The 23,433-nt window shown below is 45.1% G+C and overlaps 1 protein-coding gene across 1 annotated transcript in view; it reads right to left on the bottom strand.

Moving 5' to 3' along the window:
• NPHS1 (NPHS1 adhesion molecule, nephrin) overlaps nt 1–23,201 on the bottom strand; it is a 62,034-nt gene extending 38,833 nt beyond the window's left edge. The window contains exons 1-8 of the mRNA XM_087727413.1: nt 23,115–23,201; nt 19,540–19,656; nt 17,285–17,488; nt 15,116–15,238; nt 10,796–10,927; nt 7,550–7,631; nt 5,139–5,242; nt 4,114–4,232 (exon numbers count right to left, since the gene is read on the bottom strand). Of these exons, the coding sequence (XP_087583539.1) occupies nt 4,114–4,232; nt 5,139–5,242; nt 7,550–7,631; nt 10,796–10,927; nt 15,116–15,238; nt 17,285–17,488; nt 19,540–19,600 (825 nt within the window). The 5' untranslated portion in view covers nt 19,601–19,656; nt 23,115–23,201. The remainder of the gene's footprint in view (nt 1–4,113; nt 4,233–5,138; nt 5,243–7,549; nt 7,632–10,795; nt 10,928–15,115; nt 15,239–17,284; nt 17,489–19,539; nt 19,657–23,114) is intronic.
• Nucleotides 23,202–23,433: the final 232 nt, after the last annotated feature.

A 23,433-nucleotide genomic window follows, 5' to 3' on the forward strand; every position in this document is an offset into this window, starting at 1 on the left:
CTCAAGGATGGAGGCAGTCCCATCAAAGAACCTAGCAGAGGGGTGTCAAACTTGATTTCATTGAGGGCTGCATCAGGGTTGTGTTTGACCTTGGGGGTGGGGGTGGCCAGCATGGGCATGGCCAGCTTGACATCACTCATGTCAGGGGCACTTGTGGTAGCTCAAGGGAGGATTTACGGTCACAGACCTTATCTGGCTTGGAGAGCTGCCAGGCGATATCCGCAAAACTTGGCAAGGACTCTCGGATAGTCACAAACCAATTAAGCGAACTTATTGTCTTTTGCAAACTCCACTCCCCTTTTGCTCCTCTTATTTCCTCTGGGAGAGGCCATTTATCGTCTACCTGTGGCCTTACTCCCAAGTCGGCCCCTGTCCTTTAGCTGTTCCCTTCGTCTGGCAACTCTGCGCATGCGCACACTGGGAACAGGCTCCGGCTGTTCATCTGCCTCACTGATCTCTGACTCTGAAGGCAGCTGATAACTGGCATATGGCTCTGGCCCCCCCTCTGTCTCTGACACAGAGCCCTCATCAGAGCCTTCCCCAGACTCCAGGATTGGCCCATGTTCCTCCCCAACCTCCTCACTGTTCGAATCTGCTTCCAGCTCTGCTGGCCACTGGTGCGCCACAATACAGCAAGCCAGATCTAAGCACCCCACAGGCCAAATCTGGAGTTTGACACCCCTGGCCTAGAAGTAACATGTTAGGGTTTTGTGGTTCTGACTTTACAAGGGACCATTAAATATATGAAAGCAGCCTCTGCTTGAAGAACTGTCTCGTCCAAGCTCATCAAATGTAGCTTATACATGGTCAGCAAATTGAGACAGTCAGTGGATCCAGAGGTGGGTTCCTACCAGTTCGCACCTATTCAGTAGAACCGGTTCATCAAATCTACCAAACCGGTTAGAAGAGGTTCCATCAGTGGACCCGGAAAGCAGGCCACACCTACAGAAGAGGTTCCAAAAAATTTTGAAACCCACCACTGGTCCTTGGATATGATTATTCTACACTATCATGCTCATATTTATAAAACTCAGTGCCTCTGTGAAAGGTAAGGATGATTATTGCGTTTGTGGTGCAATCAGAACATTGTGTGTGTTGAAGTTGCTTTAATGCAAACCAAAGATGCCTTTTAAAAAACAAATTTACATCATATTCTTATGCATGCCAGTGCTGCGTGTGAGGTAATTTAAGGTGGTTCTGACAAATGTCGTCGGCATCTTCATAGCCGGTCACATGGGCGGCAAGCCACTCCCATCCGGTCACATGGGCGGCAAGCCACTCCCACAAAGGAGGCCACACCCACAGAGTAGGTTCAAACAATTTTTGAAACCCACCACTGAGTGGATCCCACCCACCCACCCATGACCTGGAGCTAAGTTGACTTCTATTTACATTCATTTATCTCTGTACATTTGCACATATAAATGTTATGCAAAGGAGCATTCTTTCCTTCTTTAATGATATGTAAATGCAACACTACAGAAGGAGAAGACAAGGAAAGTGAAAGCCATTATTCTTTCCCCTCCCTTGTATCTCTGCCTACGTGCAGAGACAAGGCAGATGAAGGAGCTGTAGAGCAAGACAGATAGAGCAAAGGAGGGATCAGCAGCCGTTGGAAGCAGTGGTACCCTGGCACAGGGTGGATCTTAGCTGCTGGTCCATCACACACCATCCACAATGCCCCTTCAAAGCCATCAGTCTCTTGCCTTCCTTGCTTTTCCTTCCCTTATAACAGGGGTGTCAACTCAAGGCCCAGAGGCCAGATTTGGCCCACGGGGTGCTTAAATCTGGCCCATGGGGCTGCCCTGGAAACTGTCTTTGCCAGTGAAAATGGAGCATGGGAGGCTCAATGTCAGTTTCCAGAAGAAACATCATCAATTACAGTCACGTGATCATAGGACGCTACAAACAGCCATAAAGGCAAGTTGGATGTTGAGTGCCCAAACTGAGGTCACGTGATTGCAAGGATGGGCTGGACGTCAGCAACTTCAAATCTGGATCATAAGTCCCCTTTTTTGGGGTCAGACATAAATGACAATAAACATCCTCAAACCCCCATAACTTTAACCTTAAACTATCTAGGATGGACTTCACCCATTTCCTAAGCGGTTTGTACGGGGGCAAGCCAGAGGTGGGTTCTTACCAGTTTGCACCTATTCAGTAGAACCGGTTCGTCAAATCTACCAAACCGGTTAGAAGAGGTTCCACCAGTGGACCCGGAAAGCAGGCCACACCTACAGAAGAGGTTCCCAAAAATTTTGAAACCCACCACTGGTCCTTGGATATGATTATTCTACACTATCATGCTCATATTTATAAAACTCAGTGCCTCTGTGAAAGGTAAGGATGACTACTGCGTTTGTGGTGCAATCAGAACATTGTGTGTGTTTTTCCCACTGGTGTGGGCATGTATTGTTTAAGATTATTATTTTTACTAATATTTTTAAATAATAATTACAGTCAAATGAAAATGGATATATGATGATGGTGATATGTATGAATATTTGAGTTAAAATGCTCGAGTTAACATGAGTTATGTTTGTTGACTGTGGAGGAGATGCACGAAAGTTTATTTGTGACTGACTGACACACTTCCTATAGCATGTAAAGAAAGATGTTGTACTTGTTTTAAATTAAAAATTAATTTTTTTTAATAATAATAAAAAAAGATTAAAAAAAAGAACATTGTGTGTGTTGAAGTTGTTTTACCGCAAACCAAAGATGCCTTTTAAAAAACAAGTTTACGTCATATTCTTATGCATGCCAGTGCTGTGTGTGAGGTAATTTAAGGTGGTTCTGACAAGTGTCACCGGCATCTTCATATCCGGTCACATGGGCGGCAAGCCACTCCCACAAAGGAGGCCACACCCACAGAGTAGGTTTGAACAATTTTTGAAACCCACCACTGATCTGCAGGGAGAGTCAAGGAAGTCAAGAGAAGGGCTGCGATGGCTTGATCAAAGCCCAGTGAGTAGGACTTGAGAACAGCACTTCTGAACGGAGTTTACATTCTGGTTTAGGACCAGCTGAAGATCCCCAAATGGTTTTGAATGTTGCTTAGAGAGAGAGAGTTCAGCTTCCAGTTGGGCTGTAAGCACAAAGTCAGAATGGCTTTCATTTTTTGTTAGGTTGCCTTGATTAATGGCATTGGGGTGCCCCCACCAGAACTTAGTTACTCATGACTGCTGCCACAGTCCGTGGACTGTTGATTGCCCAAAATGAAGTCACATGATTGGAAGGGTGGGCTGGATGTCGAAAGCTTCAAATCTGGATCATAAGTCCCTTTTTGGGGTCGGATATAAATGAACCTTAAATAAGCAATCAGTCAGAAGTCAAGGACTTCCCGCATTCCATGCTGGCATTCAGCAGCTTAAGCAAGCTGCACACGCCCCTCCCCATGAATTACATTTCCTTGGGTGAATTTGCTCACAGATCAAATGTGCCCCAAATAACTAGGTTGGTAAGACATATTTAAGTGAATCAATTAAAGACTTAGCTGCAGCTGCATTCTCACAATAGGCTAAGATTAGTTTTATTATTGGATAGTGTTTGGCACAATGGGAGAACCCGGAGAAATGTACTGTATGAACTTAGTAGGATTCAACATGCAAATACAACAAAACGAACTAAGGCAATGAAACAAGTCAAACACATTTTATGCACTCAGCCATTGCGTCAAAAAAGCAGTAAATTGGAGGCATTATAAAGGAAACCTTATTAAAACAAGGAACAACCATTTAAACCATTTGTAAACTAGTTATAGGTAGGTGATTAATCCCAGCTTTGAATGCCATTGCTGCAAGACAATAACCATATTGGTTAACTCAGCAACCAAGTTAAGCATTTTGTGCAAATCTAGCCATGTACTAAGGAATGCAATTACTGTTAAGTTTAATTGCAACTATTAAATAAAAATATTCTAATTTAAGCATGTCTCTGATGTGAGCACAATAAAGCAAAATTCTTGCACCAAGAAAAAAGAAAATGCACATCTGTTATTATTATTCCCTCCCTTACTGGATTCCAATGCAGAAATTCCAAGCTGGGGGTTTTATTCACACAGCAACCTATTCCTCCAAAACTTAAATACTTTATTAAATTTCTTCTGCTCACCTTCAGCCACTGCAGTGTAGCAAGAGGATTCCCACTTGGAGAAATGCAGGTCAGTTTCAGTTCTTTGTTTTTTACCACTACTCCTGTGTAGCCCTTGATGACAGGCAGCTGAGGTGGGACTGTCAAAAAAAAAAAAAGAACGACTATCAAAAACACTTTAGATTTTAGACACTTAGGGGAAGTGGCACTAAACTTTTGGAAGTTCTTAGCATCCTGCCTGGTATATGGTGCACCTTGTAATTTCCTCCCACAAAGCTTCATCTGTATTCCAAGGTTGACGAACCTTTCATCCATTAGAACACTGATTCTCAGCCTTGGCAAAAACTTCAACTCCCAGAATTCCCCAGCTGGTTTGTTTTAAGAACGGTCTCAAAAACACCGTTCATGATCTCAACCAGTAGTGGGATTCAATTTTTTTTTTTTTTTTACTATCAGTTCTGTGGCAGTGATGTGGTGGGCGTGGCTTGGTGGGGTGTGGCAGGGGAAGGTTACTGCAAAATCCCCATTCCCTCCCCACCCCACTAACCTGCTTTCCAGCTTCCTTCTCCTGATCAGGGCAACAGAAGAAGACCCAGCGGATCAGCTGGGATGCCCATTCAGCTGGGACTTGGGAGGCAGCAAATACATTGGGGCAGAGCCAGCCATAGGTGATATTTGCCGGTTCTCCAAACTACTCAAAACTTCCACAACCGGTTCTCCAGAACCGTTCACAACTGGCTGGAATACTGCCTCTGATCTCAACAATTCCCTTGGTTGATCTTATCCATTTACTTTCCTTAGATGGCATTCCTGGTTTCCGTCCCCTTCTTCATTACGTTTACTCGGAGTGGTTTCTCTCCTGTCTTGTCTCCTCCTTCCTTCTTTCCATCCTCCTCCTTTCTCTCTCCCCAGCCCACTTTCTTTTGTGTTTGTCTGTTTTTATTAACACGGTAATAAGAGTTGCCTTGAGCCCTTGTGCAGTTATTTTGATGACACTTCCTTAATCCTGGGGTAAAAGGCCTGACAAAGCATTCCAAGCAACTTACACAGGATATTCATGGTGAAGCTGACAATGACTGGTATTAAAGTCACTGTGTTCACAGCCTTGCAGGTCAGCAGTTCTTTGTTGTCTGAACTCTGGGGAGTGAACCTGGAAGAAAACATTTTTAAAAAAAATAGTTGTGGGGTGTTAAGCCCTTGAAGCTGGGAAAGATAAAGGACCTACACAGATTTCAGTAAGGGATCTTTAGGGCTAGATTAGAGGTAGATACAGAATCTTGGAAACCGGTGTGAGAAGCCCCCACCCACCGACCTCCTAGAACAGGGGTCAGAAACCTGCGGCTCTGGAGCTGCATGTGGTTCTTTCATCCCTCTGCTGTGGCTCCCTGTCACTGGTTGGCTCCACAATTGATAGGGCTTTTGGTTAGGACAGGTAGAGGAAAAAGGACGCCGCACTAGGAGGAGAGACTCTATGGTGAGGGAACCGGACTTCCGGTCGGCTTCAGAAATGAATGGGTGAGCTTCCTGTTAGGATCTTTGTGGCTCTTTGAGTGTTTAAGGTTGCCGACCCCTGTCCTAAAAGAATGAAATATTTTGGGAAATATTAAAAAGGCAGAATATTATATTTCCCTAAAGGAGAAATGGAGAAACATGCTCTTAAAGACAAGAAAGCAGCCCCCAAGTCTTTCCTTATGCCAGCAGAGAGATAAAGAGCTTATTCAAAGAGGAAGACAAGTGTCCAGATAGCACTATTCATAAGCAAAGCAGAAGCCCATTCAAGACAGGATATTTCAAAACTCTGTGCAGCAAAGTTTGACAGCTAACAAAGGCAGGATGGTAGGATTAGAAAGCAGCCCCTCACCCAAGATCCAACACAGGATGGAAAGCCATTAGCCACAATAGGAATTGCCCAACACCCTTTCAGCACACAATCCCCTTCATTGCACCACGACCCCCAGAACAGTTCAGACTTCAAAGTCACAGAAACCTATAAAGATCCATCCATTCATTCAAACATTGCAGCTGACCCAGAACTGCCTTTACGGTTCTGTTCAATAATCTATCTTTCCAATCATCCTCCATGTTGTTTCCAGAATTTTTAATCCCAGCTTGGAACTGAACCAAATGGATATTTCTTCCAACACTGGTTTTGGAATGTCCCCGCCCTCATTTATAGTGAGTTAATTAAAGTAGAATGTTTTGAACGATTTGCAATGCTTCTTCCCTGGAATGGAATACTGCATTCAGTTTTGGTCGCCACGATGTAGAAAAGATGTGGAGACTCTAGAAAGAGTACAGAGAAGAGCAACAAAGATGATTAGGGGACTGGAGACTAAAACATATGAAGAACGGTTGCAGGAACTGGGTATGTCTAGTTTAATGAAAAGAAGGCTTAGGGGAGACATGATAGCAGTCTTCCAACATTTGAGGGGTTGCCACAAAGAAGAGGGAGTCAAACTATTCTCCAAGGCACCTGAGGGTAGAACAAGAAGCAATGGGTGGCAACTAATCAAGGAGAGTAGCAACTTAGAATTAAGGAGAAATTTCCTGACAGTTAGAACAATTAATCAGTGGAACAACTTGCCTCCAGAAGTTGTGAATGCCCCAACACTGGAAGTCTTTAAGAAGATGTTGGATAGCCATTTGTCTGAAACGGTATAGGGTTTCCTGCCTAGGCAGGGGGTTGGACTAGGAGACCTCCAAGGTCCCTTCCAACTCTGCTATTGTATTGTACTGTATTCCCGGGTTTCTCACTACCTGGACTGAGTTGTAATGAGATAAACTACCACTGGGCTCATTTTTTATGGCTTTAATAGCTTATTTCTGCTTTCCTTTACCATTCTGTCCCGGTGTCACCTACGATTTCTCACAGGGGAGGCTTTCAACATTAGTATTGCAAGAGGAGTCCTGAACTGGTGGGGTCTGACTAGGACCGGGATGGCAAATTTATGGCACGCATGCCACAGGTGGCATGCAGCGCCCTCTCTGTGGGCACATGAGCCATCACCCCAGTTCAGCTCCGCCACAAATGTGTGCATGCCTCCCACCAGCCAGCTGGTCTTTGGTCTCTGTGCGCATGCACGGGGGCAAGCGGAGGGCCATAGGGGCATGTGCAGGGGGCACATGGGGGCATGCATGCCTGAGGGCGTGCAAGCATTGCATTTGGGGGGGTTCGGACACACGCACGCTTTGGGCACTCGGTCCAGAAAAAGTTAACAAACACTGGACTAAGACTTTTTGGGCAACCCTTTTCTTTTCAACATCTTATTTCCATTTTGCAAATGAATAGTGACTTCAACTGCGGATTGCTTTCATGAAGACCCGTCAAGGAATTCATGGCAAACACGAGATACGAATTTATGTCTTCTGGTTCTTAGCAACCTGAAATTTCACCAACTGGGTAAGAAAAACTAACAGCTGTCAATCTCCTTGAGACCCTTGTTCAGCTCTTTATTACCTCAACGTGGCCTCAGTGCTGAAGAGTTTGTCTGCAGAGCCCGGTTGGATAGTCGATGTCACATCTGCCAGTTCTTTGTCAGCTGGATTTTTTTTAAAAAAATGTAATAAAACTCCAGATTACACACATTAACGGCTACAGATTTGTAACTACACCATCTATTAGCCCAGTGCCCTTCCGATGTACTGGATTACTGTAATTCCTATAATTGTTAGGAAGTTGATGCGAAGGTCATTCAGGCCATTTCCTGACTAGTCATTTCATCTGCATAGGAAGAATCTGAAAAGGTTTGAAAATTCTACATGGAAACACCCTTTGCCAGTTTTAAATAAGGACAGAGAAACCAGGTAACATATTAAATATCAAACTTGGACTACGAAAACAGAATTGCTACATTCATGTAACGTGCATTGCCCAATTGAATGTTTCGGCTTCACGTGACGTCCAAGGCGGGGGTGGGCTTCAAAAATTTCAGCAACGGGTTCTCTACCAGTTGCTGGGTGGGCGTGGCCATGGTGGGTGTGGCCTAGTCAGCCTCCTGCACCATGATGGGGGGGAGGCATTTTCACCTTCCCCAGACGCCGGAGGCTTTCCTCGAGCCTCTGGGAGGGTGAAAACTGCTTCCCACAGGCTCCAGAGATCAGAAATGGGCCCCTTTCTGGCCTTCCATAACTTTCACGTGGCCCATTTCCCCCCTCCCCAAGCCTCTATGCGGGCCCTCCAAAATGGGCTGCGTGGAGTCTCCTGGGAGGGGAGGGGAAGTAGGGGAGGGACAGGGTAGGCGGGGCCAGCCAGGGGTGGGATTTGGAGGTTCTCTGAACCAGCCGATAACATTAGCTATGGGTTCTTCCGAACGCAGACAAACCCATAGTAGCCCTCCCCTGATCCAATGTCACTATAACGTATTAAGACGATGATTGAGCTCCCAAACTTGTTGTATGATCACTCAATCACTTTCAACTTTTTATAACCTGATGGACATTATTTCTCCAGGATTGAGTATTGTTTCGTTGAGTCCTTACAAGCACCTGCTTGTATCATCAGAAATTAGTCACCTTGCTTTCGGTTGGCCTCTTTTATCAATTGCCTTTGATTTTTTTTCCAAGCATCAGAGTCTTCCCCAATGACTCATTTGATGTCCAAAATATCTAAAGTGCAGCTTCATTATTAACACATCCAGTGATGCCCTGGGTTTTACTTCATCTAGTATTCAATTATTTCGCTGAAGATGTTGAACCACAAGTACTCCAACCTCATTTTAATCTAATCCACATATTAGATGAACTGAGCCACAGAATGTGAGCGAAAGAGGAGAAGGGCTTGGAAATATTTGTAGATGGGAGTTAGCTAAAATTGGAAAGACAGCCATGGGTAAATTGCCTGCATTGCTTTGTGAGATATCTTCTGCCTCGCAATCCTTCTTTTGCCTCTGTTTATTTTGCCTGGGCAAGACAGCTGTGATTCCTCTCCGTGCGGCATTTCCCCCCCCCCCCACCTCTCCCATCCCCCGCAAGTCTCTTCGTATTATAAAGATAATTTATGTTGTCTCAGAGCCTCAACGGGCAGTTCCAAATTGTTGGAAGAGTCAGAACTTTCTTTCCAGGCTTCCAGTAGCTGACCGGATGCCGCCTCCAACATCTGGAACTAATGGAAAGGGAAGTCAGAGGAGCAACGCAATTGCTGCTACCGGTAGAAGCAAGGAGTTGCACTGTTTTGCAAAGCCATTTCCAAATGGCTGTTTTGCTCATGCCTTCTCAGAATGAAGCATCTTCTGCTTGTGTTCTGCTAACACAAGGTACAACGACATAGCAATAGCAATAGCAATAGCAGTAGCAGTTAGACTTATATACCGCTTCATAGGGCTTTCAGCCCTCTCTAAGCGGTTTACAGAGTCAGCATATTGCCCCCAACAATCTGGGTCCTCATTTTACCCAACTCAGAAGGATGGAAGGCTGAGTCAACCCTGAGCCGGTGAGATTTGAACAGCCGAACTGCAGAACTGCAGTCAGCTGAAGTAGCCTGCAGTGCTGCATTTAACCGCTGCGCCACCTCGGCTCTCTTCTAAGACATCTAAGGAGAACGTTAAGGGATCCCATGTCAACATTCAGTGCAATTAGATCTCCAGTTTGTTCATTGGTGGCCTTTTCCATGGTGTATATCAGAGGTGTCAAACTCAATTTCATTGAGGGCCGCATCAAGGTTGTGCTTGACCTCAAGGGGGACAGGGGGGCAGGGAGAGGGGGGGCATGGCCAGCTCAATGTCACTTGTATCGGGGGCTCCTGTGATGGCCTGAGTCAGTGGTGGGTTTCAAAAATTGTTCGAACCTACTCTGTGGGTGTGGCTTCCTTTGTGGGAGTGGCCTGCCACCCATGTGACCAGATGGGAGTGGCTTGCCGCCCATGTGACCGGATATGAAGATGCCGACGACACTTGTCAGAACCACCTTAAATTACCTCACACACAGCACTGGCATGCATAAGAATAGGATGTAAACTTGTTTTTTAAAAGGCATCTTTGGTTTGCGTTAAAACAACTTCAACACACGCAATGTTCTGATTGCACCACAAACACAGTAGTCATCCTTACCTTTCACAGAGGCACTGAGTTTTATAAATATGAGCATGATAGTGTAGAATAATCATATCCAAGGAGCGCTCTGCCACCAAAAATGGACTCCCAGGCTCCATTTTCGGCTGCGACAGCCTCCTGCAACCCTCTGCCAGCAAAAACGGCACTCAGGAGAACTCCGTGTGGCCTTTGTGAGCTCCATTTTTGGCGGCGACAGCCTCCTGCAACCCTCTTCCAGTGGAAAAGAAACTTGGGAAGGCCTTGGACCAGTCCTTCACTGTTTTCAGGGCAGCTCCTGTGGGCCAGAACTAAGCACCCCGTGGGTTGGATGCGGCCTGCGAGCCTTGAGTTTGACACCCCTGGTATAAATTGTTATCTCAGGCTTTGAATCCACAAATGACGGCTTGCAGCATGACTTTCCCCAGTAACAGTTTCTGCAAAGTAACCATGAATTGCTGTATCTGTCTTGAACTTCTCACCCCCTCACAGACACAGCCGTTTCCCTTGTGTTTTGCACAAAAAGCCCATGAAAAATTTACCGATGCTCGGTAACTTCTGCAATTCCTGCAATTCCTACTGACTATGAAAGAATGTATATAGCCGCTGACATGGATTTTTAAAAAAAAGCAAGGGGAGGGAAGGAAACAGTCGCTGGGATGCTCAAGCAATGGGCTCACCTTTGCAGAAGGAAATCTCAGCTGGTGGTCGGGCATCCTTCACTTGGCAGTGCAGGGTGTATTCCATGCCAGCAATCCAAGTCACCACGCTGTTAGCCTCGTACTCTACAAAAAGGGGGCTTTTGACGGGAACTGTGAGGAAAAGAAGCAAAGTGAAGGGTTGGTGTATGATTGTTTTAAAAATCTGTTTTTAATTTCCTCTTTTTTTTAATGGTACAGGTAGTCCTTGACTTATGAGCATAATTGAGATGGGAATTTCCATTATTAAGTAATAGCAATAGCACTTAGACTTATATACCACTTCATAGTGCTTTTTGCAGCCCTCTCTAAATGGTTTACAGGATCAGCTTATTGCCCTCCAACAATCTAGATCCTCATTCTACCCACCTCGGAAGGGTGGAAGGCTGAGTCAACCTTAAGCCTGGTGAGATTCGAACTGCCAAATTTTTGGTAGCCGGCAATCAGCAGAAATAGCCTGCAATACTGCATTCTAACAACTGCACAACCATAGCTCTTAGTAAGGTGGCTGTTAAGTAAGTCATACCCAATTATACAACCTTTTTGCCACAGTTGTTAAATGAATCATGCGGTCACTAAGCAAATCTGGCTTCCTCCAATTGACTTTGCTTGTCCGAAGCTGGCCATGAAGGTTAGAAATGGTGATCTTATGATGGTAAGATGCTATGTCTGTCATAAATGCATGCACTTAAATTTTGATCACGGGACCATGGAGATGCTACGTCCGTTATAAGTGCGAGGACAGTTTATAAGTCATTTTTTTCCAGTGGCAGTGTAGCTTTGAACAGTAGCTACACTTTGGAGTAAGTCATATTCTAGTACAGAAAATCCTTAAAATGAAGATAAAGATGAAATCAGAAACTTTCCTTCTGGATTTAATGGAAAGAGAATTAGAAAAAAAATTGGCACCTGGATCTTATATATGTTGATGGCAGCAAGACTACAGAAGTTGAAGGGGATGGGAGAGATGGGTAAATTGACGGTTTTGGTTAAAGAAAAGAATGCAAGTACTTTTATTGCTACATGGAAACAGTGGTGGGATTCAGCCAGTTCGCACCTACTTGGGAGAACCAATTGTTAACTTTCTAAGCAGTTCAGAGAACTGGTTGTTGGAAGAAATCTTATTTTGGTTTTTTCCACTTTACAGGGCTAATCCTGTAAGGAAGGCAGGAAGGAAACATTCTGGTGTTGTTTCTAGCCTAATCTTTATTGCCCTGCTTACAGAAACTGCCTCTCCGGTTCACCCTTATTACATTGCAACAGCTAAGGTGAAGCGCCCATCGACGTGAGTGACATTGAGTTGGCCACACCCACCCAGACACATGACCACCAAGCCCCGCCTACCCAGCTGGTCATTAGGACAGAAAAACGGTTGTTCAATTATTTGAATCCCACCACTGCATGGAAACCACGTCTGGACTTTGTGCTTGAGGTGGACAAAAAAACGAAACGTTGATTTTGAGTTTTACTGATTGATGTTATAGAAATGGCTGGTTTATATTGTTTTAGAACAGTAAAAAGTCGAGGTTCCACATTAGTATTTTATTCTACTGCAACAGAGAGAGTCGGAAGTTGATGTCTTTTTTTCCTTTTCATCCTTCCCCCCCATGACTTTTCATCCCACTTTTTCTCCCCACAGTGTCCTATTACTTGCTTTCATATTTTTATATTTTATTCTATAATCTAATAAAAAATGTTTTTTTTAAAAAAAGAACAGTTACTAAATGAATGGTTGCGTGCTAAAGACTACCTCCTATGCCCGTGACGGCAAACCTATGGCACGCATGCCACAAGTGTCACACAGAGCCATATATGCCAACACGGCAGCCCTTGGCAGCACTCAGCTCCAGCGCGCATGAGTGTACCAGCCAGCTAATTTTCGGCCTTCCGGAGGGTTGGGGGAGGCTGTTTTCGCCCTCCCCAGGCTTCAGGAAAGCCTCCAGAGCATAGAGGGGGTGAAAAACAAGCCCAACGGCGCAACCAGAAGTTTATTCCTGAACTTCCAGAGGGCTGTTTTCACCCTCCCCAGGCTTCAGGAAAGCCTCCGGAGCTTGGGGAGCAGAGGTGGGTTCCTACCAGTTCGCACCTATTCAGTAGAACCAGTTTGTCAAATCTACTGAACCGGTTAGAAGAGGTTCCACCAGTGGACCCGGAAAGCAGGCCACACCTACAGAAGAGGTTCCAAAAATTTTTGAAACCCACCACTGGTCCTTGGATATGATTATTCTACAGTATCATGCTCCTATTTATAAAACTCAGTGCCTCTGTGAAAGGTAAGGATGACTACTGCGTTTGTGGTGCAATCAGAACATTGCGTGTGTTGAAGTTGTTTTAACACAAACCAAAGATGCCTTTTAAAAAACAGGTTTACATCCTATTCTTATGCCTGCCAGTGCTGTGTGTGAGGTAATTTAAGGTGGTTCTGACAAGTGTCGTCGGCATCTTCATATCCGGTCACATGGGCGGCAAGCCACTCCCATCTGGTCACATGGTCGGCAAGCCACTCCCACCAAGGAGGCCACACCCACAGAGTAGGTGCGAACAATTTTTGAAACCCACCACTGCTGGGGAGATTGAACATTCTCACACCCACACCCTGTATGGGGGTCGCTCGTGCATGCACGGTGAGGGTCGCTCGTGCATGCACAGTTAGGGGGGGGTCGCTCGAAAGCGGTTAGCCATCACTGACCTCTGCTATCTTTGAAGCTCTAACACAGCTTGTGAGTTTCTAGCTGCATTGGGTCGAAGAAGAAAAGGGTTTTCTGCCCTATTTCATGGGGCATTCCTACAAATCACATTCCCGGAGAAACCCAGAAGAGTTAATAAAGGTTAAATTAGGTTAGGGTCGATTAGATTAAAGGAGAGACACGCAACCTTTTGGCAGTGGCGGTTGCGCATTTTAAATCACTTCTTTTGGCAGCAAAGGCCCAACCATGAGGTCATGTTTGGATTGAGTCCAACTAAAGGGTAGGTGAGCGTAATGTGAAGAAGGTGTGCTAAGCCCGTCAGGAATTTCACATGTCTACTTCATTTGTCTCCTACCCAAAAGGAGTGTGTGATGTCATCCTAAGTGGAGTCCGAGGCAATTTTTTTTCTTTTTTTCTTTCAAAAAAAGTTTTCCTGCAGACTACTGACTGCTCATTCTGAGTAGGGCTTTTCAGCTCCACCTCCTCTGCTCATCTAAAAATATCCCTCCAATTAATGATGCATAAGATTTGAATATTTTCTGGAGGAGATTGAGAAGGAGAAGGTGATATATTGAACTGTCCATTGTGCTGAAATGATTTCTGTTGAATCCTGGAAGAGGACACTGTAATACTCATTGAAATAGGACAGCAGAGATAGCAAAGTTCCTTAGATGCCCTCTGAAGATGCCCCACAAATGTACCCACTCACTGAATTAACCAACCTTTTGGTGACATTGAACGATCCATAAATTAGCCGGATGTCCTGCACAACAAACCAAGTTGCAAAAAAAACTAACCTCAGTTGAAACAAACCATAGCATAGCATGTGATTCGACATTGATCTGGTTAAACCCATTGTTCTGAGTAGAAGTGACTGTGGTTTCTCTTTATTTCTCATATTAACAATGGTTCCTATCATCCAGGGGTGTCAAACTCAAGGCCCACAGGCCGAATCCAGCCCAAGAGGTGCTAAAATTTGGCCTGCGGGGCTCGGCTGGAAATATCAGAGGACTGGCCTTCGGTGCCTCTGCTGGCCAAAATGGGCCCCTGTGTGGCCCATTTTCAATCTCCCCAACCTCCAGCAGCACTCTGCCAGCCAAAAATGGGCCGTGTGGAGGCCTTTGCTGCAGGAGGCCATCCAGGCCAAAAACGGAGTGGGGAGGGAGCCACCACATGTTCCATTTTAGCAATAGCAGTTAGCAATAGCAGTTAGACTTATATACTGCTTCATAGGGCTTTCAGCCCTCTCTAAGCGGTTTACAGAGTCAGCATATCGCCCCCACAGTCTGGGTCCTCATTTCACCCACCTCGGAAGGATGGAAGGCTGAATCAACCTTGAGCCGGTGAGATTAGAACCGCTGAACTGCAGATAACAGTCAGCTGAAGTGGCCTGCACCCTAACCACTGCGCCACCTCGGCTCTTTTGACCAGCGGGGTGCTGCAGGAGGCAACCATCCCATCTTCCTTCCTCCCCACCCCCTTACCCCCACTGGCCCACAGAGGAGAACTACAATGCTGATCCGGCTCTCGAAGAAATCCAGTTTGGCAGCACTGCTATAATCAAAGTTGAGTTCCAGAGATCTTCCTAAGGCAGCGTGACTCCAGCTATACTTACCAAGCACTGTCAGTTGCACTCTATGGGAAATTATGCCAGTGCTTTTTTCTGTGGGCCCAACTTGGCATTCATAGAAGGCATCATCTTCCAATTGGCTCTTTATGACTTGCAGGTTGTATATCCCTAAAGCAACAAGACACAAGCAAAAAAATAAAAAATAGCTGCATTTGGTTCATATTAATTCTATTCATGAGTTACACCCTAGCCTAACTCTGCCCACATAACCTTGGGGCAGATTCCTCTCCAATCACAATGGGGCATCTTACTTCTAACCCATCCTCCTGTGAAGTAAGTGAGGCAAAACGTATCTAGAACGGGAGGTATGCGGCCTAAGAACATTAGTCGTGTCTCCGAAATAATGGATTGCAATACTGGGACTCATTTGCTCAGTTCAAAAGCAAATCGGCCAATTATTTTCCCGTGTTCATAACTTCTGAAGTAAAGCTTAGGAAAGTCTTCCCAACCTTTTCTCACTTCCCCCATCTGTCTTCTTTGAAATTCTTTTTCACCAAAGTAATGGGACACTGGGCAAAGATTGCTTTACAAGGGCTTTCAAGTTGAGGCTATGTGCAGCATAGGTGGGTTCCTACCAGTTTGCACCTATTCGGTAGAACTGGTTCATCAAATCTACTGAACCGGCTAGAAGAGGTTCCACTAGTTGACCCGGAAAGCAGGCCGCACCTACAGAAGAGGTTCCAAATTTTTTTGACACCTACCACTGGTCCTTGGATATGATTATTCTACACTATCATGCTCATATTTATAAAACTCAGTGCCTCTGTGAAAGGTAAGGATGACTACTGCGTTTGTGGTGCAATCAGAACATTGCGTGTGTTGAAGTTGTTTTAACGCAAACCAAAGATGCCTTTTAAAAGACAAGTTTACATCCTATTCTTATGCATGCCAGTGCTGTGTGTGAGGTAATTTAAGGTGGTTCTGACAAGTGTCGCCGGCATCTTCATATCCGGTCACATGGGCGGCAAGCCACTCCCATCTGGTCACATGGGCGGCAAGCCACTCCCACAAAGGAGGCCACACCCACAGAGTAGGTTTGAACAATTTTTGAAACCCACCACTGATCTGCAGGGAGAGTCAAGGAAGTCAAGAGAAGGGCTGCGATGGCTTGATCGAAGCCCAGTGAGTAGGACTTGAGAACAGCACTTCTGAACGGAGTTTACATTCTGGTTTAGGACCAGCTGAGGATCCCCAAATGGTTTTGAATGTTGCTTAGAGAGAGAGAGTTCAGCTTCCAGTTGGGCTGTAAGCACAAAGTCAGAATGGCTTTCATTTTTTGTTAGGTTGCCTTGATTAATGGCATTGGGGTGCCCCCACCAGAACCTAGTTACTCATGACTGCTGCCACAGTCGGTGGCCCAATTAAGCAATGATTAAGAGGACTCTGAGGGGTTCAGCAAAGCTTTGGATAAGTCACAATCGGCCTCCAGGATTAAGGTTGTATACCCTTGTCAAGTAAAAAATCTCTCAAGTGTGTATTGCCTATGATCCATGCTCAAAGGTTCACAGGTTTAAAATACATTTAAAAATGTACACTAAAGTGAACTTTTTAAAAAAAGGAAACACAAAATATAGAAGGATACAGCAGCCAAAAATAATAATAAACCCAGTGGTGGGTTCCTAACTGATTTGCTACCGGTTCACTGAGAGGGTGTTTTGCTGTGGCCTTATTCCCAAGTCGACCCTTGTTCCCTAGCTGTGCCCTTCATCTGGCAACTCTGTGCATGTGCACATCGGGAACAGGCTCCAGCTGTTCATCTGCCTCACTGATGTCTGACTCTGAAGGCAGCTGATAACTGTCAGATGGCTCTGGCCCCATCTCTGCCTCCGATTCAGAGCCCTCGTCAAAGCCTTCCCCAGACTCCAGGACTGGCCCATGTTCCTCCCCAAACTCCTCACTGTATGAATCTGCTGGCCACTGGTGGGCCACAACAAGGGGGGAGGAGATTTGTTCTTTCAGACTTCCAAGATTCTCTCAATGTAGCTTTACAATGAAGTACAAGTGGCGCATCTGATGGTGATTCCAAGCTGATTTACCCTGGAAAGGCAACGCTGTCCCACTTTGGCCCTCTCAGCCTTCAGCACAGTACAGGAACTTTCCAGCCTAGTGGGAACTTCTGTTTGAAGCCAGTTCATATTTCTCCAAAGATCTCACCTTTGCTTGTGTCACCTGTCATGCTGTAACGGGGGAACCGAGGGATGCTCCAATTGGGGCCCAGTAAAAGCCCATCCTTCACCCATTGCACGGTGCCAGAGGGGTTCTCCACCTCACACTTCAGCATGGCTGTCTCCCCTTCGGGAATGGTGACATTCTCTGGCTCCACACGGAAAACCTGTTGAAGCATCTCTGCTTGGCAACCTACGGAAACATGGGCCAAAACAGGCCCAAAACATGGAGGGATATCAGCAGTTGAAGATGATGGGGAAACAAATAGATTTTAAACCTGAACTGTTTTTATTAGGCACTAGCCGATAACCTGGCATTGCCCGGGTATTTATTTATAGGGGGAAATGTCCGGACCAAACTTAATTTCTAATGTTGGATTTTCCCTGTTACCAGAGGGAGCCCCCTCATGGAATACTGTGAAGCTGTTACCATGGCAACTCCACTGCGCTGTACAGTAGAAGCCATTTAAAGGCACAACAGACTGCACCTTAACAGAACACACACCTCGAGGTGTGTCAGGGATGTCTTACACCCCACAGCATTTTTCTCCAGAGAATAAATCGTCTATGTACCAAGTTTGGTTGAAATTGCTCAAGGCGTTCCAGAGTTATGCTGGAACACACACACGCAAACACATACACACAGCCATTTTTATATAGAGGTAATATCAGAAAAACATGATCAGTAAAATATATATTTAATATTACATGTCCTAACAGCAGCAAGGATTATATTCGCACAATATTGGAAAAATGAAGAAACACCACGAGATGAAGAGATAATTAGGAAGATACTAGATTGTGCAGGAATGGATAGACATACATTGAAAATTAAACAGAAAGAAGACACAGAATATTATCAAACATGGAGCTTATTTTACCAGTGGTTGTGGGGAAAGGGGGTGGAAATTAAGAATATAATCTATATTGTTAAGTAAATTAACTATCCAGACAACACAATGTTTATTCTTCTTCTTGTGCCATATTCGTCATGGGATGTTGGCGATCATGTTGGCAATCCTATTTTTATCAACAGCCACATGAAAAAGTACTGCTTAAACAATGTTTATTAAGCCCTCGCAACTGTAAACGATAAAAATAATTAATAAAATTTATTTTAAAAAAATCTCAGCAGTTGAGTTGCTTGTTCAAAGTCAGCCAATTCTGTTCCGAGCTCAACACAAACTGTGTAAGGATGTTTAATTTGGAAAAAGCTGAGAAAGTCTGCTTAGAGAGAAAGAAGGAGAAGATTGGAGGAGAGGGGTAAAAGCCTACATTCAAACATTATTCTTTTGCTCTGTCAGCTGTGTCACACTTCTACCTACTGCTATCTGATCTGCTGGAGAAAGATCAAAAAATTGGAGACAGGCGAGGCACGCCTGCCCGATGCAGATTTACATTTTGCTCCTTTGCTTATCCTTTTAAGTAATATTATCTGCCATAGGCACTCACTCTGGTAGTCAGTTTGACGTAGTGATTAAAGGAAATGGACTAGATTAAGTGGGAGACAATGAGTTCTAGTTCCACATTAGGCCAGCTGAGTGACCTTGGGCCAGTCGCTCTCTATCAATCCTAGGAAGCAAACCACCTGAAAATATCACAGAATAAACTGCATGGATTTGCCACATCTGTATATTTGTATATAAAGGTAAAAGTTCCCCTCTCACATGTGTGCTAGTTTTTCCCAACTCTAGAGGGGGGTGTTCATCTCTGTTTCAAAGCTGAAAAGCCAGCGCTGTCCGAAGACGTCTCCATGGTCATGTGGCCGGCATGACTAAACACTGAAGCCGCATGGGATGCTGTTACCTTCCCACCAAAGGAGGGCCCTGTTTTTCTACTTGTATTTTTACATGCTTTCGAACTGCTAGGTTGGCAGAAGCTGGGACAAGTAACGGGAGCTCACTCCATTAGGCAGCACTAGGGATTCGAACCACCGAACTGTCGACCTTTCTGATCGACAAGCTCAGCGTCTTAGCTACTGAGCCACCGCGTCTGATGATGTTACCTAATTTGGGTAATGAAATCTCTGCAAGAAAACAAACAAGTTCAGAGAGCACCCGGACTCCTCCATGCAGTGTATTCACATACAAAATATCAATCGATTGAAACAAGCTGTACTGCATTTTCTGTTCCCCTTGAATGTTATAGCCAGGTACAAAGGTTTCCTCTATGTCTCTTATTGGGACCGAAAGATAGAATAGTGCCCCATCCTTCTGCTGGGTTCTTTTTGCTGAATGTTCTCACCTTTGTTCACCTCCAGGATAAAGTAGACGATCAGGGGAACAAGCAAGCCACAATATGACATTCCTACTTGCCGATGATCTGGAGGTTAAGAAACCAGGGTTTCCAGGTGTTACAATCCTGCAAAAGGTTGTCAGGCAAGAATTGACTTAACAAACGGTGGACACGAAAGCAGTTGCCACATTCTGTGTTCACCGAAAATACTTTTCAAGATACATGCAATATATTGGGGGGGGGACGACAATTAGCTGGAATTGTGAGATGCAGACGGAGACGTCAGGAGATCCTCAAAGTTCACCCTAAGCTCAGCCTTTTCTGGGAATGCAGCTGCTAAATCAGGGGTGTCAAACTCGATTTCATTGGGGGCCACATCAGGGTAGTGTTTGAAATCTGGGGGTCAAGGGCGTGGCCAGGGTGGGCATGGCCAGCTCAACATCCGTTTTCGGCTGCAACGGCCTCCTGCAGCCGTCTGCCAGCAAAGGGCTGCAGGAGGCCGTCACAGCCAAAAATTTGAGCTTAGGAGGGCCCCGCGCAGCCCTCCCAACCTCCATTTTCACTGGCAGAGGCACTGCGGGCCAGTCCTTCACTGTTTCCAGGGCCAGATTTAAGCACCCCACGGGCCGCATCCAGCCCCTGGGCCTTGAGTTTGACACCACTGTGCTAAGTCTTTAACTCAGTGGCCCCCGACCTTTTGGGTACCAGGGACCAGTTATGTGGGGTGAGGTTTTTCCGCAGTCCAGAAGGGGTGTGGTTTTGTGTGCTGCCTGCAACCCACGGATGGGGCTTCGCTTGCTTGTGCAGCCCAGTTTCTGGTATGCCACGGACCAGTGTCGATAATCCACGGCCCGGGCGTTGGGGACCCCTGTTTTAACTAACACCGCAAAGTTTGTTGAATAAAAACACCTTGTAATTATCCCACCGAAATCATTCATTCTGCACCACTTATTCCTGATGTAATTGTGACTAATAATAAGATCAGGCATTTCTGAGATTGCAAGCAAATAGGCATCCCGGAGTGAGTCTGTCTGTCTTTCTTTCACGTTAAAAGCACCTGATTAAATCTGAATAAATTGACAGACCCTTCCACTGTAAGTTTCCGGAGAGCAACGGGCTGCGATTCTCAAATTATTCCTTTGTTTCTTTCAGAAATGACAAGTGCACCGAGCAGTGGGAAGGAGGTAAACCAGAAGGAATGTAGAAGGTTAGAATCTATTATAAGGTCCCGTTGTCCGGTGGAGAGAGCAAATGAATCTTTACACTGTTTTAAGAACTGTATTGTCAGCTCTTTTTTTCCCCACACTCTGCTCTTGAGTCTTAAACAGCCATCTCATCCACAGAGACTTGGTTAGTCAAGCTGCAATGTCAAAAAAAAAATAAGCCCTATTGAGCACAATGGAGCTAACTTCGGGTTGCTACGTCTATTTAAAACCATGCAGTAGGTTGTTATTTATTTTGATTCTGGGAGGAGGGGTAAAACCCTTCACCTGCTCATTTCCTCCGGGTAATTCTTGATCAGAAGCAGACGACAGGCTGGTGAGAAAGAGAAAGTCAGCTCTGTCTACTATCGCCCTTGAACTCTCTGTATTTAAAACTGTGCAGTAGGCTTTCCGTTTAGCCTCGAGCTAGGGAGGGAAAGAATGCATTTGCAAGGTTTGAATAGGTGACCTGGTTAAGGGGGTTGCGTTACAACGCAGCCTCCAATTCAGCAGATAGAACTAGAGTTACAGCTCGGAGGAGGAGACTACACACAATTCAAAAGAGGAAAAATATCAGCTGAAAAGAATGATATATAACATAGTTTGGCTTTCCCCAAATGTCTGCCTTACCAACCCATGGAAATTTGGCTACGTCGGCTGAAAATTCTTCACCACTAGGCAAACTTATCTGGAGAGCAACTAAAGCAGTGTTTCTCAACCTTGGCGACTTTAAGTCCTGTGGACTTCAACTCCCAGAATCCCCCAGCCAGCAGAGCTGGCTGGGGGATTCTGGGAGTTGAAGTCCACAGGACTTAAAGTCGCCAAGGTTGAGAAACACTGAACTAAAGTGAGGAAGAAATTGGGGTTTTTTAAAAATCTTTCCATGAATGAATGGCCATCTGGAATCTTATGAACAGGGGAGATTTTAATACGGTCCTACCCTCCCACGATGGGTATTAAAGGAGAAATCTGTTTTTTTGAGCATGGAACTGTCAGTCCAATCTTTCTGATGCATCTTAAATCTCAACTTTGCTTCTTCGCAGTCTTTCCAGGTGAAGAAAGCACGGAAGAATGAAGCTACTGCAAAGGTAAAGGTAAGATCAAGGTTCCCCTCGCACATATGTGCTAGTCGTTCCCGACTCTAGGGGACGGTGTTCATCTCCGTTTCAAAGCCAAAGAGCCAGCGCTGTCCGAAGATGTCTCCATGGTCATGTGGCTAGCATGACTAAACACTGAAGGTGCATGGAACGCTGTTACCTTCCCACCAAAGGTGGTCCCTCTTTTTCTACTTGCATTTTTTACATGCTTTTGAACTGCTGCCATGTTTCCCTGAAAATAAGACAGGGTCTTATTTTCTTTTGAGCCCCAAAATAAGCACTTGGCCTTATTTTGGGGGAGGTATTATTTTTGAGGTGCAGGAGGCAGTGAGCGTGGTCACCTCATGGCTGCTGCTATGTTGCAATATTTTCAGGGAGGGCTTATTTTCAGGGGAGGGCTTATTTTAGCTCGTGTGCTCAAAAACCCGATTGGACTTATTATCTGGGGAGGTCTTGTTTTCAAGGAAACAGGGTAGGTTGGCAGAAGCTGGGACAAGTAACAGGAGCTCAGTCCGTTACGCGGCGCTAGGGATCCGAACTGCCAAACTGCTGACCTTTCTGATGGACAAGCTCAGCAACTTAGTCACTGAGCCACCACGTCCCACACTGCAAAGGTAGGAAGCCTAAATTTATACATCAAGGGGATGTATAATACACTAGTACACAATAGATACAAATTTAAGGTAAATTGTACCAAACTCAATTGCAGAAAATATGACTTTACCAGCAGAGTGGTCAATGCCTGGAATGTATTACCTGACTCAGGGTTTCCTCCCCAAACCCCCACAACTTTAACCTGAGACTGTCTACTGTTGACCTCACCCCTTTCCTAAGAGGTCTGTAAGGATCATGCACAAGCACATCAATGTGCCTACCATCCCTGTCCTAACATCCCCATTTAGTTGTATTCATTTCATGTATTCATAATCTTGTATATACTTATATCTATTATCCTATACACACTTGACAAAACAAATAAATAAATGAAAATAAATCAACAGGGCAGCTTTCTTGATGCAAGAAATCCAAAGGTAGAACATCCCCTTCCTGGCTTCTGTTTCTCCTTAAAGACCCCAGCAAGGTAAGAAGGTTGGTATCTCCTGAAGATCCCTTGACATTAGAGTCGTTTCCAAATTTTCTCTGCCATTAAGAAGTTTCTCCAGCTCAAGTCATCTCCCGTTGACTTCAGGCCAATAAAACTAGACTGGCTTCTTAATGTTACTCTCTGTTGGCTTTTTGGATGTTCTTTGGAAGCACCAGCCCATCCTTCCCTTCTCATTCTTACCTTCTCCAGTGTGTTAGATGCCGCAAGTGATTGTCCACAGCCTCTCCAGAAGTGAGACTGCCAAGTCAGTGAAATGACTGGCATTCCAGTTCTGTCCCTCCTCCACATAACTGTGCTATATGACCTGCCCACTTCTAGGTCTTCCAAGAATGTAAGGAAAAATTTTAAAAAATAATACTAATAAGAGGTCCACTTACACCATGATAGAAACTTTATCTTGGCTGGAGATGTTGAATTGATCGTAGCAACTCTTTCGCATAGACTAACTGTCAACCGATTCTTTTTACCTGCATTTCCTCTTCCTCCTGCATCATCATTG

The sequence above is a fragment of the Thamnophis sirtalis genome, unplaced genomic scaffold (genome assembly GCF_051295495.1).
Source record: "Thamnophis sirtalis isolate CommonGarterSnake01/CBP01778 unplaced genomic scaffold, rThaSir2_p1.2 scaffold_13, whole genome shotgun sequence".
In the NCBI taxonomy this organism is placed as follows: Eukaryota; Metazoa; Chordata; class Lepidosauria; order Squamata; family Natricidae; genus Thamnophis; species Thamnophis sirtalis.